Genomic DNA, 14,685 nt, shown 5'->3' with positions numbered 1-14,685 from the left:
GTTTTGTAAAACAGTTATAATGTAATAATATGATAGATAATTCTGTTTGACATTCATGTCAATGTTATTGTGAGATTACAGTATAAACTGGGTTAATACATGCTAATCGGTTGCCGTATAGTCATTCTCATTGACTCAAAGACAACATATTAATCTTTGTTCAAGTTTATCTGAAAATCGTGAGACTTTTCAGTCTTTTTTCCCATTAAGAAACTATTTCAGTGTCTGATCCTTGAATGACCTGTGGAGGATGGATTCTTACATAGCCATGTCATGAACTAGTTTTCCTCTTCCTCTGTTCCTTGTTGCACTCTGACTTTTTATCAACTCGTATATCTCACTTGGCATTTAGCTTCTCCTCCCACAGTTTGTAAATTTAGGCGAGCGTTCCATCTTCAGTTCTACTCCTATTCTATGAACTCACTTGTTATCGGAAGTGGCTCCAACAGATGGAAGTTTACCGCAGCTCACTTGCTGATTGGGAAATGAATCCTAGCCTAGCCTAGTCGACTGAATCCATTCAGTTTTGACTCTAGGCAACTGTAAAGGCCAATTAGAACATGGTGCAATAATGTATTTGCATAGTAGTTGGGCACATTAAAAAGCTGTTACTCTCCACACGCACAAACACAGACACACACATACACTTACTGTATGACCATAAGAACACTCTAATTCCCTAGCTGTAAGTCATCTCAGGTGCAGACTAACACATCATGCCCAATCTGTACATACCATGACAAGCTTGTCCGGATGAGGAGGCCTAAGGGGGGAAACCCTGTCTTGATTGAATCCAGTAAAAGGCTGGTTTTAGGACCAGCCCATGATAAATGAACAGTAGAATAACATGTTATAAATAATGGCTGACAGGAAAGGGTGCTGTTGGAAATGGGGAATTAATGGCGAAATGCATGTGGAGGTTTGTGGTCGTATTTAATTTCACTTGGCTTTGCAGTGATTCTCCTGTTTGTAAGTGGATTCTAGGGCTGGAATTTAAAGGGATCCTGCAAGATTTTGGCAATTAAGCCCCTAGCATAATGCTAGCGTACCTTTAGACTTACAGTCATTGCATTAACGCTAGCCAGCATTGGCTTGGGAAACTACCTCTAACTTCCTTCATACTGTACGCAGAGACATCAAAAAAATGTATCCGCAAGTTAATTTGACTCTGGGGAAGTAGAAAAACTGAATTGACAAAATCTCCCTGTGTCCCTTTAGCAGACCTACAATGTGGTACACAGAGAGATGAGGAAATACTGATTTGAAGAAAGAGTACTTGTTAGACTGTGTTTACAGGTTGAAACAAATCATAACTCACTGAAGATGTAGGCATAAATTATAATAATACAGGATCATATATTCATTACTAGATGTTCATGACTTTGATACTGGCTGTGAGGCAGAATACTGCTTGTAAGCACAGATGTGTGTGCTCTCTAGGTTGTTAACAAGCTCCGCTGAGACCAGGATATTTGTCATCAGGCTCTGAACACCCCGTTCCCCCTGCTAGGCTTTGTTTTCTGGCCAACTTGTTAATAAGAATGATCGTGTCTCAATTCGTTTGATTATTCTCCAAACTGACTGCTAGTTTGAGAGCAATATTGCAATGTCTTTAAAGACGACTTTAAAAAAAATGTGATGGAACTGATCATGAGCTACTTTGATATTCCAAGGTAGTTTGTGTGTCCTATCTTTTCCACTGTCATACCCCCTCTCCTCTCCTCTTCTCCTCTCCTCTCCTCTCCTGGGTTGAGGAGGTTATTTCTGTCCTATGTGGGCCCAGCAGCATCAGACAGCTAGCAGAGCCCCATGTCCATTAGAGGGGGGGTTCTGCTAGCTGCTGTACTAACTGTTTATGATGCCTTCCATATGCATTATTAAAATGTAATTGCGTCTCGCATTCAGGCGCCAGCGTTTTCCCTCATACCTTACTATCCTAGCAGTGGCCTCCTCTCTCTCTCTTTCTCTACCTCCTCTCTCTCTCTCTCTCTCTCTCTCACTCTACCTCCACCCCCCTCTCTGTCTCTCTCCCCTCTTATGACTCTGACAGCACTTCCCATTACCCCCTCCAGCTGTGGGGAGGGCAGCTCTGACGTTTCTCTCCGCCCACACACTGGCGCCACATGCCACGCATTGCCATGGAAACGTACCGCCACCTCTGAAAGTGGCACTTGTCCGTGGTCGGGTGTCGTTAGAGCTGTGAAATGAAGCAGATGGGAGTTCATCACTTTTACATGGTCATGGAGTCTGTGTGAATATCTTAGTTTGGTTGTATAAGCTTCATAAACGTACTCGTTTGTCTGAATTCCCATTGCAACTCCACATATACATTCTAGATGGGGCTTAAGCGTGATAATATAAACATGGTTTGAAACATATGTTCATATTATGTAAGTACAGTGGCTGGTGTCCCTACAGCACCAATGGAGTAGCAAACTGAACGAGGCCGTATATGATAATATATGCCATTTAGTACACGCTATTATCCAAAAGGACTTAGCCATGCGTTTATACATTTTATATTCACTGTATGGGTGGTCCCGGGAATCTAACCCACTAGCCTGGTGTTGCAAGACCCATGCTTTTCCAACTGAGCTATAGAGGACAGCAAATGAGACCTCAAATATAATCCTAGTATTTATTGTAAGGTCAGGCATTGAAAAGTCTGTCTTAATGAGAATGTTTATGTGTTTTGATGCAGTAAATCTGTCACATAAAAAAAAAGCAACCATGGCGGTGTGGCAAAGATCACTGCCAACGATAAGAAGGTGATATAATGCACTAAATAACCACAGTGGATTTATCTGGGGCACCATGCAGACCTCCCAGGCTTCCCTACATACTCAAATGCCCTCAGATGTTGTCCATTCCAGATAGAGGGGCCAGGAGTGCATTCATACGATGGCAGGATCTGAACCTAATCCTGGATGAAAGGGTTTATGAATAGACATGAAGGGTATCTGTCTCTCTTTCTGTCTGGTCTCCTATTAGATGTGACCAGGATGTTACCAGACAGCTGTGCAGCCGGTCAGTCAAACAGGTCAGGTTAACGATCATGAGAAAGTTTGCAAGCAAACCTATGTAACTATAGTAGTCTACCACGATGTCCCTGTCCTTGTTGCTAGTAATGCTGGGGATGTATTTGGTTGACACATTTTAAAGATGATACTGTGCATCTGCAAGTGGTACATTGATCCATTTGTCACTAGTGTAATAACCAACTTTGGTATTAGAAGATATTTCTTTACACTCCAAACAGCCTCCCTACGGCTCGGAGGCGCCAGCATGGTCCTAAGGCACACCATTGTCTTGTTTTGTATCACATTCCAATGATAAAACTGGGCGGGACAAAAATGCAATTTCAGAATGTGGGGGGGACATGTCCCCAGTGAATGTTGCGCCTCTGGTAATAACCATGCAAGAAACCAAACATGGTTGAGTGTAACCTTGTTCAATGCAACAATAAACACTAGTAAGACAAAGCTAGGATGGCTTTTAAAGGCTCCAAGCCTTTGAATTTACTCTCTCTTCTCCTTTGCCATTTCCTTCAGCCCACAGTACAGTGTGTCTGTTAATGTTTCAACATTTTGAACAACAACCTGGCCACCATATGAACCACTGTTTGCAGAAGCTAACCAGGCTTATTTATTTAGATTGAAACTGAAACCACAGCAGTAAGGGTGGTCCAAGAGAGATGGGAACTCAGGGGAACGGATAGGGGCACCCCATTGTCAAGGCTCTATAGCATTAGACCCTGCTCAGTTCTTTCAGGTCACATCGACTAAAGCACAGCTGTTTGCAGTTGTTTTTAATCTTAGGGAGTAAAGTCACAGATCTCTGCCATTTCAGGGAGACTTGGGGTACGGGATCCTGAAACAATTGGGTGATGTGTAGGTTAGTTGCGTATGCTTGCTGTTGCTTGCAAACTGACAGTGTTGTTTCATTTGGCACATAAGAGATATATTATGCCATGCCTATACCAGTGCAAGAGCAGTTTTATGGCAGACATCAAGTTATGTGTAAACAAAAATGTTTTTATGCCATTCAGACATAGCCTACTAGGTCTGTGGATTTGGAACTGTCAGAGGTTTCTCCTCTGCGGAGAGAGATGTCAATGTGAGGGCTGATGTCAAATAGGGCTGCCGGTGCTGCTGTTCAGAATAGATGGAGATGGCACAGGACAGACACAGTAGACTCTCTCTTCCATGGCCAGAGGGATTGTATATGTGGGGGATGGGGAGGGGGGCGAGACTACAATACCTCAAGGGCTCCTGACTCGCTCATAGACACACGCAAATGGGTGTTTGTGTGTGCTTTAGTCAGTTTTAGCCAGACTCTCAAAGTTGAACTTTGTCATATTCTGACATACAGTGTTATTACACCATATCTATGGAGATCTGCAAAGAACTAGACCCAGCATTTTCCTTTCTGAGGAATTTGTACATACATGAGTTCCGAGTAGTTTGCATGTGACACAGTGCTTCTCTGTGTCCTCAGGCTCGTCTCTGAATGCAGACCCTCGGGGACTCTCAATTCCCAGCTCCCCCAACACCCCCACTCTGCGTTGCAGCGTCAGCTCCGAGCCCAACTTCAACTCCAACCTGAACATCAACCTCAACACCAGCCTCAACGCCAGCAACCCACCAGCCTTCAGTAGCTCCACAGGTAAACCTTCTTTCCATTACTCTTTCCTTGTCTCGCTCACCAGGTTATCCCTGTGTTGTCTTTCACTCTCTTTTCTCTCTCTTTTCTCTCTTCTCTCTGTAGGATGTAGGATCTTAATTTGATCACTGTGTTGCTGGAGAACTTTCCTTTAACCTCTAGCGTCGAGCAATCCCGTATCCGGGAGCGTAATCATAGCTTCAAGCTCATTAGCATAACGCAACGTTAACTATTCATGAAAATCGCAAATGAAATGAAAGAAATATATTCACTTACAAGCTTAGCCTTTTGTTAACAACACTGTCATCTCAGATTTTCAAAATATGCTTTTCAACCATCGCTACACAAGCATTTGTGTAAGAGGTATTGATAGCTAGCATAGCATTAGCCTAGCATTCAGCAGGCAACATTTTCACAAAAACAAGAAAAGCATTCAAATAAAATCATTTACCTTTGAAGAACTTCGGATGTTTTCAATGAGGAGACTCTCAGTTAGATAGCAAATGTTCAGTTTTTCCAAAAAGATTATTTGTGTAGGAGAAATCGCTCCGTTTTGTTCATCACGTTTGGCTAAGAAAAAAAACAGAAAATTCAGTCATTACAACGCCAAACTGTTTTTCAAATTAACTCCATAATATCGACAGAAACATGGCAAACGTTGTTTAGAATCAATCCTCAAGGTGTTTTTCACATATCTATTCGATGATATATCATTCGTGGCAGTTGTGTTTCTCCTCTGAGGAAAATGGAAACATGCACGTAGCTGGTGATTACGCAATAATTTCGACGGAGGACACCAAGCGGGCACCTGATAAATGTAGTCTCTTATGGTCAATCTTCCAATGATATGCCTACAAATACGTCACAATGCTGCAGACACCTTGGGGAAACGACAGAAAGTGTAGGCTCATTCCTGGCGCATTCACAGCCATATAAGGAGAAATTGGAACACAGCGCCTTCAGAATCTGGGCCATTTCCTGTTTGAAATTTCATATTGGTTTCGCCTGTAGCATCAGTTCTGTGGCACTCACAGATAATATCTTTGCAGTTTTGGAAACGTCAGACTGTTTTCTTTCCAAAGCTGTCAATTATATGCATAGTCGAGCATCTTTTCGTGAAAAAATATCTTGTTTAAAACGGGAACGTTTTTTTATCCAAAAATTAAAAGAGCGCCCCCTATATAGAATAAGTTAATGCAGTAAATGTAAAATGTGTAGTGTATTTGAGGTTTAAAAAGAAAAACGGTGATTTTCCTTTACGAAAATGTTTATCAACGCCTACAAAAATGTATTATAATCAACGTAATAATTTACATTTCCTGTTGATGCAGGATAATTTTCCTGCTGTAGCAAACTGGCTCAAATTAAGATCCTACATCTGTGTCTCGCTCTCTCCCTCTTTCTCTCTCTCTCTCTCTCTCGCATACCCTGTCCCCACCCCCCCTCTCTCTTTCGCTTTCTCTCTCTCTGATTTTCCACCTCTGTTTATGGCAGGAATGTGACAAAACAGTCAACATACCATGACCAAGAAAGGCAACGTCAGTTGCAGTAAACGTAACCAGCATTTGTTGAGAGTTTCTTTTGACTTTAATAGGAAATGTGATGTGATGAAATGTGATGTTTATATTGCACAATATCACACCTGTTATGATGGTTAAGCCCCTCTCAAAATGATGAAAAGAAGTTATTTGACGCAATATCCTGTAATATGTAAACATAGAAGAGAACATTCCAGAGCAAATACAGTATAGATAGTCAGAAATTGAAAAACTATTCCTGAGTATAGTTTCCAAGTTATACTGTATGCAAATGATCCACCAAACTCTAAAACCTATTCCATTGTCTCCCAGGTACGAGCCCCAGCTCGCCATTCTCCAGCCACTCGGAATCCCCCACCTTCCCATCATGCTCTGGCTCGTGGAGTGACGAGTGCACCATCTGCTATGAGAACGTGGTGGACACAGTGCTGTATGCCTGTGGTCACATGTGTCTCTGCTACGCCTGTGGCCTCAAACTGAAGAAGATGGCCAATGCCAGCTGCCCGATCTGCAGGAGGACAATCAAAGACATTATAAAGACCTACCGGAGCACGTAGGATCTGCCTGGCTGTGTAACATCAAGGCTCATTCATCAAAGAAACCATTGAGACGTATTGGAGCATGTACGTTTGGCCTGACTGTCTCAATATTGCTCAGCAACATTATGAGATTCAGCATCATGCAGTTGGACCATCAAAGATATCAGAAAAACATGTTGGGATATGAATACATTGTAAAGATTAACAGGAAGAGGTAATGCTGGCCTCCAGTGTGTCACTGTGGCCCAGATACTGGATTGGGTTCAGCCACCATGGAGCTGGACTTAACCAGGAGGGATCTGGCTCACTCTCTGCAGAACAATCATCATTCATTCCACTGATGATATCATTGCTACTAGGATGTTTCAGAGACATGAATCTCTCCAGAGCCTTGAAGGCAGCAAGGGGAATTATCTATCTATGGTTTTATCAGCACCCTGGACCTATCATTCAGAATGTTGCAGTTATATTGTACAGCACAGACATTCAATATCATGAAAGATGGAGAATTGTGTCTGTTAGGGCTGTGACAGTCATTGAATTTTGGATAACGGTATTTGGCCAGCCAAATGACCGCGGTCACCATAATGACAAATTTAGACTGACATTTTATCCACCGCCCATGATTGCATGTGATCTCACATAATTGAATGAATTGAACGGGCTTCGCCATTCATGTCGGTGATGACATAATAGGTGGACGGGCAGCCATTGTGAGTGTACCAATAGGAGCAAAGCAGGAAGTAAAATATGTGCTGTGATTTGTTGATTCAACTGAACTGACATTACATGAGCCACATCAGTTAACATAATTTAAATGAACATTCTGCATTACCATGAAAATGATTGCATCCCAATACCAGGCAGTCATTGTGAGTAGTGTACCCATGAGTTCACCAGTCAAATTGCCAGGGTTTAAGGTTACAAGCCCATTATATTCCTTCTTTGTCTATGTGTCCTGCTGCTGCATTGTGGGGGGGTGTTGCCTAGGCAACCAAAGACTAATTTGCTTGTTTCAGCAAGTTGTTAAGAGTCCACGTTACATCCGAAACGGACTCAACCGCATGAATGCCCTTCCGTCCCATTTTCAGTCAGCAGTTCGTTATGACAGTTATTTTATTTTCATAACGGTCTTCATACATAACTGTCAGTTACACAGTAATTGTGGCAGCCCTAGTGTCTGTACAATTCATTTCCATCTGTGACGCCCTGAATGTTCCGCCTGGTTGAATAATAACGTTACCCTTTGGACAAGTGACTCATGAATGAAGAGGACATGCAGTTTTTAGTTTGTTTGGTTGGAGAAGAAAGTGAAAGATATTGCCACGAATAAGGGATGGTGTAATCAGAGGTAGTATTTTACCCGTGAAAAGTAAGGAATATAGTAATTAGCTGTGTGCCTATGTTGCATGAATAATCCCTTACATGCATTCTCTACCCAGTCTCAAAGACACTGTAGGGAAGATCACATGCAGGCAAAAATGTGAGAATACAGTCAGCTGGTCACCATAGAATGTTATAGATTCAAGATGGATATAAATCTATGTGGATAGAGCAGGGGTGTCAAACTCATTTTGCCCCACGGGGCCGCATTCGGATTTCAACAAGGTCCGGATGGCTCCACTGAAAATGTGTTATTTCCTTACCATCAAAATGGACAAATTGTCTTTTGGAATTTTCAATGCTCCTTGACTGTCTAGCTTTAATTTAGATGATTATTAGCGAACTGGACACAGTAAAAAAAAAAAAATTGTATGAATGTAGATTCATTATCATTTATACACCGTTTCGATTTGTTATATTGAGTTTGTCCTGTCCGTCTGTCCCCCCCTCCCCCAACATGTTTTGTTACTCAAACCACCTGCGGGCTGGATTGGACCCCCCCATGGGCTGTATGTTTGACATCCCTGGGATAGAGGATGTTCTGTGTATAGTGAGGGAGACGTGACCATAGACTTCGTTACACAGTGTAGGGGCACTTTGGTCCTGTGTGTGTGTCTGCACAATGTTCAGTGCACAGAAACCCTTAGCAAAGACGCAACATATATACGCAACATATATCAAAGCTCTAACTGTCTGAAGGGTCGTAAAATGCTGACTCTGTTGTATACAGCCATCTTCCTGACTATCTTCTAACTATCTCTGGTTAATTATTGTGCCATTTCCTGGGTGTATTGGAAGTAATCGCAGGTTGAAGTTTATTGGGATGAGTCTTGTCCTTCAGGCAGAACTGAGCGATTTCCACTAGATGGGAAAACTCCAAAGTCAAAATGGGCTATACTGTAAAAATTCATGAACACAAAACTGTGACCCACCACCTTGTAAAACAAATTGTGTTTTTTTACATCGATAGAGACTCGGAGCTAAAAAGGTTTTATATCATACACTGCAGTTGAGGAACAATAGGAAAGTAATTGTGCTTTGAATGTCGATGAACTTGTATCCCCACTAGCCTTAGATTATTTTGGTACACCTACTGGAGAGCTCTTCTATGTCTACACCCATTCAGCATCGTTCACACACTCCTCTAAGCCTTAGCCCCACCCATCTCTTTAAAGATTCACGTGTGAGGCTGTGCTAAACAGAGTGAGTAAGGTTGTGTAGTAAACAACCAAAGATTAAGACTAAAAGTATAGAAAGTAGTAATCAAATCAAATCTTATTGGTCACATACACGTGTTTAGCAGATGTTATTGCGGGTGTAGCAAAATGATTGTGTTTCTAGCTCCGACAGTGCAGTAATATCTAACAAGTAATATCTAACAATTTCACAACATATATTCAATTCACACAAATCTAAGTCAAGTAATGATGAATTGTGAATATATACACAACCGTTCAAAAGTTTGGTTACTGAGAAATGTCCTTGTATTTGAAAGAAAATCACATTTTTTTGTCCATTAATATAACATCAAATTGATCAGAAATGTTTTAAATGACTATTGTAGCTGGAAACAGCTGATTTTTTAAATGTAATATCTACATAGGCGTAGAGGCCCATTATAAGCAACCATCACTCCCGTGTTCCAATGGCACGTTGTGATAGCTAATCCAAGTTTATCATTTTAAAAGGCTAACCAACTAAGTTAATAACTATAACTAGCAATGCAAATGTCTTTCTGAGATACCCCCCCCCCCTTTATTTAACTAGGAAAGTCAGTTGAGAACAAATTCTTATTTACAATTAAGGCTTACAGCAGCCAAACCTGGATGACGCTGGGCCAATTGTGCGCCACCCTATTGGACTCCCAATCACGGCCTGATGTGATACAGCTTGGAAACAAACCAGGGACTGTAGTGACACCTCTTGCACTGAGATGCAGTGCCTTAGACCGCTGCGCCACTCAGGAGCAAAAATAGGAATATTAAAATGACTTTCTGACTAAATTAGAAACGTATAATATCTGAAAATGTAATTAGACTCTTACCCTTATACATGGATGAATGCTTCTCCCTCACTGTCATGGATTTCATGGTTGCCCTTAGTTTGAAGATGTAATCCAGAGACAGGGGTTTTATACAACAGCCTTCTGTGTTCTCTTTTCAACTCCCACCGCATTTGCAATCGTACTCTGCTTCCATCGGGCATTCCACTGAACTGTTGATCTCCATTTTTCCCCCATCACTGTCATCATATTTTTACCGAAATCAGGGATTTCCTCATTGTCAGATTAATTTTCAGAGTCAGCATGGCATGATTGTTCTCCAGAAAGTACTCCATCACAACTTTTTCCCTTTGATCTTTGTCAATAGTTTTATGTTATCCAAAGTTACTCCTTGGCACCCCTGTTATCCAAGGTACTGTGCTTTACTGTTCTAATGATTGTTTGTTTTAAATACAAAACCATGCTTGAGCTTCTTTCTCTGTTACTGTAAGGTTGCATGCGTCCATCAATATTGTTATGGTAAAGGTAACCTCGTCCCCAGAATAATTGCAAAAGAGCCGGCTGGTGGACAATATTATAGTAAAGGAAAAAGGATATTTCTCCACTGTTCCCCGGGGAACCGAAGATGAAGATGTCGATTAAGGCAGCCCCCCCACACCTCTGATTCAGAGGGGTTGGGTTAAATGCTGAAGACATATTTCAGTTAAATGCATTCAGTTGTACAACTGACTAGGTATCCCCCTTTCACTCTTTTTGTGAGATATTCCCTGTGTGATATATATAATGCTTTCATGCTTTGTGTTTTTGCTGTTTACACAGGAAACTGTAAACATCTGTGTCATCACATGTGTGGAAGTCATGAATCTAGCCAGCTAATTATTGTTGCACAGTGTGTGAGCTTTAGACTTGAAGTGCTGCTTTCTGTATTTTAGGCAAATCCTTTTAACAAACTAATCTTTAAGTTTTCATAATACAGTGTTTTTAATCTAAAATGTTTAAAAGACAACAATGGTCATGTATAGAGGAAAAACAAGCCATTTTTTCAGGTTCATAAAAAATATTGAATTATATGTACATTTTCTTAAAGAATGTGTTGGTTCATGGTGTCAACATGTTCCATCTCATCCCTCTGTTACAGAAACTGATCAAGATTGAATACAATAGAATAGTATATTCTTGTGTGCCTTTTGGAGAAGGGAACTTTGATCAGTTACAACACTGTAAAATGTTCAGGCAAATGAATATTCAGGTGAATATTTACCCCATTTCACTCCTACATGGGAATGAAGACTTACATAAATTACACATCCCATCTATTTATGTAAAAATTAGGTGTTTAAAAGCCAACATTTTAGTGTGAGTAATGTGTGTATGAAGTTATTCAGTGCTGTTAATAGACACTGTCTAAATAAGACAAGTCCCCGGCTGTCATTGTATTGCATAATACTGGAATTATATTGGCTCGAGAAGTGGTCCGCTTTGATGTTTCTAGTGGTTCAGGTTTTCTGAACACGTTAGGACATACAGAGATCAACCATGGAGACATTTTAACAGAGAAAAAGTATGATAATGATATTGTGTTGTACAGTACGATCATTATTTATTTTGTCAATCATATCATTAATTATTATGTTTGTTTTATATAATGTACAGGATGTCAAAATAAAAAATAAATGTAGAGGTCTTGTCAATTGTTTAATTTCTACTGAGGTAAAAATAAAAATAATAAAAAGTTGACCTACTGTACAGTGTGGGTTGAAATATGATTTTCCTTAGCGAAATATGACTTTTTAGACAAAGGTCTTTCCCAAAGACACTAGTTTTAGTCCTCTCATTTTACAAATGTTCAATCTTGTATTGCAACATGTGTTGTACTGAAACATGGACAAAATGCACTCTCTCACACAATCTCTTCATCCCTTTAGTTTATATTCAATATCTATAACCGTAAAATGGGACCAAATATTTACAGTCCAGGCACAGCCATATGAGACAGGGTAGAAGTATTGATTTTTGAAGCAGAAATCAAGTCATTGTTTGTTCTTTCTACTTTCAATTGATCATTTTGTCAAAACTGTGTGTACATTAAGATCATTCTCTGAGTTGCAACATCATGTTCACTGTGTGAGTCAGATGGACATGACTTTCAATAAAGTTTAAGCGGTGTTAAAAAGCTAAATGCCTGGAACTACTTAACTTTTGTTACTGAACTCTAATTTGCCTACAGTGTACACATATATGCATGGAATAATGTCAGTTTGTCAACTTACTGGTCAGGGTTATTACCTGCTGAGGTTGGCAAGTCCATTAGTGGACAAGTTGCCTGAACAAAAATATAAATGCAACATGCTACAATTTCAAAGATTTTACTGAGCTACAGTTCACGTAAGGAAATCACTCAATTGAAATAAATTAATTAGGCCCTAATCTATGTATTTCACATGACTGGGAATACAGTCTGTGCGCCTACAGGGATGGCCGCCTCGTGTTCCTAGGAAACTATACAGTATTTTGTTTTTTTACGTCTTATTTCTTACATCGGTACCCCAGGTAATCTTAGGTTTCATTACATACAGTTGGGAGGAACTACTGAATATAAGAGCAAGGTCAACTCACCATCATTACGACCAGGAATATGACTTTCCCGAAGCGGATCCTGTGTTTTGCCTTCCAACCAGGACAATGGATCGGATCCCAGCCGGCGAACCTAAACAACGTCGCCGTAAAAGGGGCAAACGAAGTGGTCTTCTGGTCAGGCTCCGGAGACGGGCACATCACGCACCACTCCCTAGCATACTACTCGCCAATGTCCAGTCTCTTGACAACATGGTTGATGAAACCTGAATAAGGGTAGCATTCCAGAGAGACATCAGAGACTGTAACGTTCTTTGCTTCACGGAAACATGGCTCACTCGAGACACGCTATCGGAGTCAGTACAGCCAGCTGGTTTCTTCACGCATCGCGCCGACAGACACAAGCATCTTTCTGGTAAGAAGAGGGGCGGTGGGGTATGCCTTATGATTAATGAGACATGGTGTGATCATAACAACATACAAGAACTCAAGTCCTTCTGTTCACCTGACTTGGAATTCCTCACAATCAAATGTCGACCACATTATCTACCAAGAGAATTCTCTTCGATTATAATCACAGCCGTATATTCCCCCCCAAGCAGACACATCGATGGCCCTGAAAGAACTTTATTTGACTCTATGTAAACTGGAAACTACATTATCCTGAGGCTGCATTCATTGTAGCTGGGGATTTTAACAGCACCAACCATTACTTTTAACCAGGGCAAGGTGACCAGAAACATGACTGAATACAAACAGTGTAGCTATTTCCTCCGCAAGGCAATCAAACAAGCTAAGCGTCAGTATAGACGGCTCAGACACAAGAGGTATGTGGCAGGGTCTACAGTCAATCACGGATTACAAAAAGAAAACCAGTCCCGTCGCGGACCAACCCTCGCTTTGAGGACAATACAGTGCCACTGACACGGTCCGCTACCAAAACCCGCGGACTCTCCTTCACTGCAGCCGACGTGAGTAAAACATTTAAACGTGTTAACCCTCGCAAGGCTGCAGGCCCAGGCGGCATCCCCAGCCGCATCCTCAAAGCATGCACAGACCAGCTGGCTGGTATGTTTAGGAACATATTCAATCAATCTTTATCCCAGTCTGCTGTCCCCACATGCTTCAAGAGGGCCACCATTGTTCCTGTTCCCAAGAAAGCTTAGGTAACTGAGCTAAACGACTACCACCATGTAGCACTCACTTCTGTCATCATGAAGTGCTTTGAGAGACTAGTCAAGGACCATATCATCTCCACCCTACCTGACACCCTAGACCCACTCCAATTTGCTTACCTCCCCAATAGGTCCACAGACAACACAATCGCAACCACACTGCACACTGCCCTAACCCATCTGGAGAAGAGGAATATCTATGTGAGAATGCTGTTCATCGACTAGAGCTCAGCATTTAACACCATAGTACCCTCCAAACTCGTCACTGGTTCCCTGGGTCTTGACCCCGCCCTGTGCAACTGGGTACTGGACTTCCTGACGGGCCGCCCCCAGGTAGTGAGGGTAGGCAACAACATCTCCACCCCGCTGATCCTCAACACTGGGGCCCCACAAGGGTGCGTTCTGAGCCCTCTCCTGTACTCTATGTTCACCCACGACTGCGTGGCCATGCCCGCCTCCAAATCAATCATCACGTTTGCGGACGACACTACAGTGGTAGGCTTGATTACCAACAACGACGAGACGGCCTACAGGGAGGAGGTGAGTGCCCTCGGAGTGTGGTGTCAGGAAAATAACCTCTCACTCATCGTCAACAAAACAAATGAAATGATCGTGGACTTCAGGAAACAGCAGAGGGAGCACCCCCCTATCCACATCGACGGGACAGTAGTGGAGAGAGTAGTAAGTTACAAGTTCCTCGGCGTACACATCACGGAAAAACTGAGTTGGTCCACCCACACAGACAGCTTTGTGAAGAAGGCGCAGCAGCGCCTCCTGAGGAGGCTGAAGAAATTCAGCTTGTCACCAAAAGC

General features: G+C 41.8%; 1 protein-coding gene across 1 annotated transcript in view; it reads left to right on the top strand.

Moving 5' to 3' along the window:
- LOC135511041 (E3 ubiquitin-protein ligase NEURL1-like) overlaps positions 1–11,804 on the top strand; it is a 58,173-nt gene extending 46,369 nt beyond the window's left edge. The window contains exons 5-6 of the mRNA XM_064932514.1: positions 4,498–4,665; positions 6,513–11,804. Coding sequence (XP_064788586.1) covers positions 4,498–4,665; positions 6,513–6,757 — 413 coding nt within the window. The 3' untranslated portion in view covers positions 6,758–11,804. The remainder of the gene's footprint in view (positions 1–4,497; positions 4,666–6,512) is intronic.
- The last annotated feature ends 2,881 nt before the right edge of the window (positions 11,805–14,685 follow it).

The sequence above is a fragment of the Oncorhynchus masou genome, chromosome 23 (genome assembly GCF_036934945.1).
Source record: "Oncorhynchus masou masou isolate Uvic2021 chromosome 23, UVic_Omas_1.1, whole genome shotgun sequence".
NCBI lineage: Eukaryota > Metazoa > Chordata > Actinopteri > Salmoniformes > Salmonidae > Oncorhynchus > Oncorhynchus masou.
This window is presented reverse-complemented; position numbering and strand designations above follow the sequence as displayed.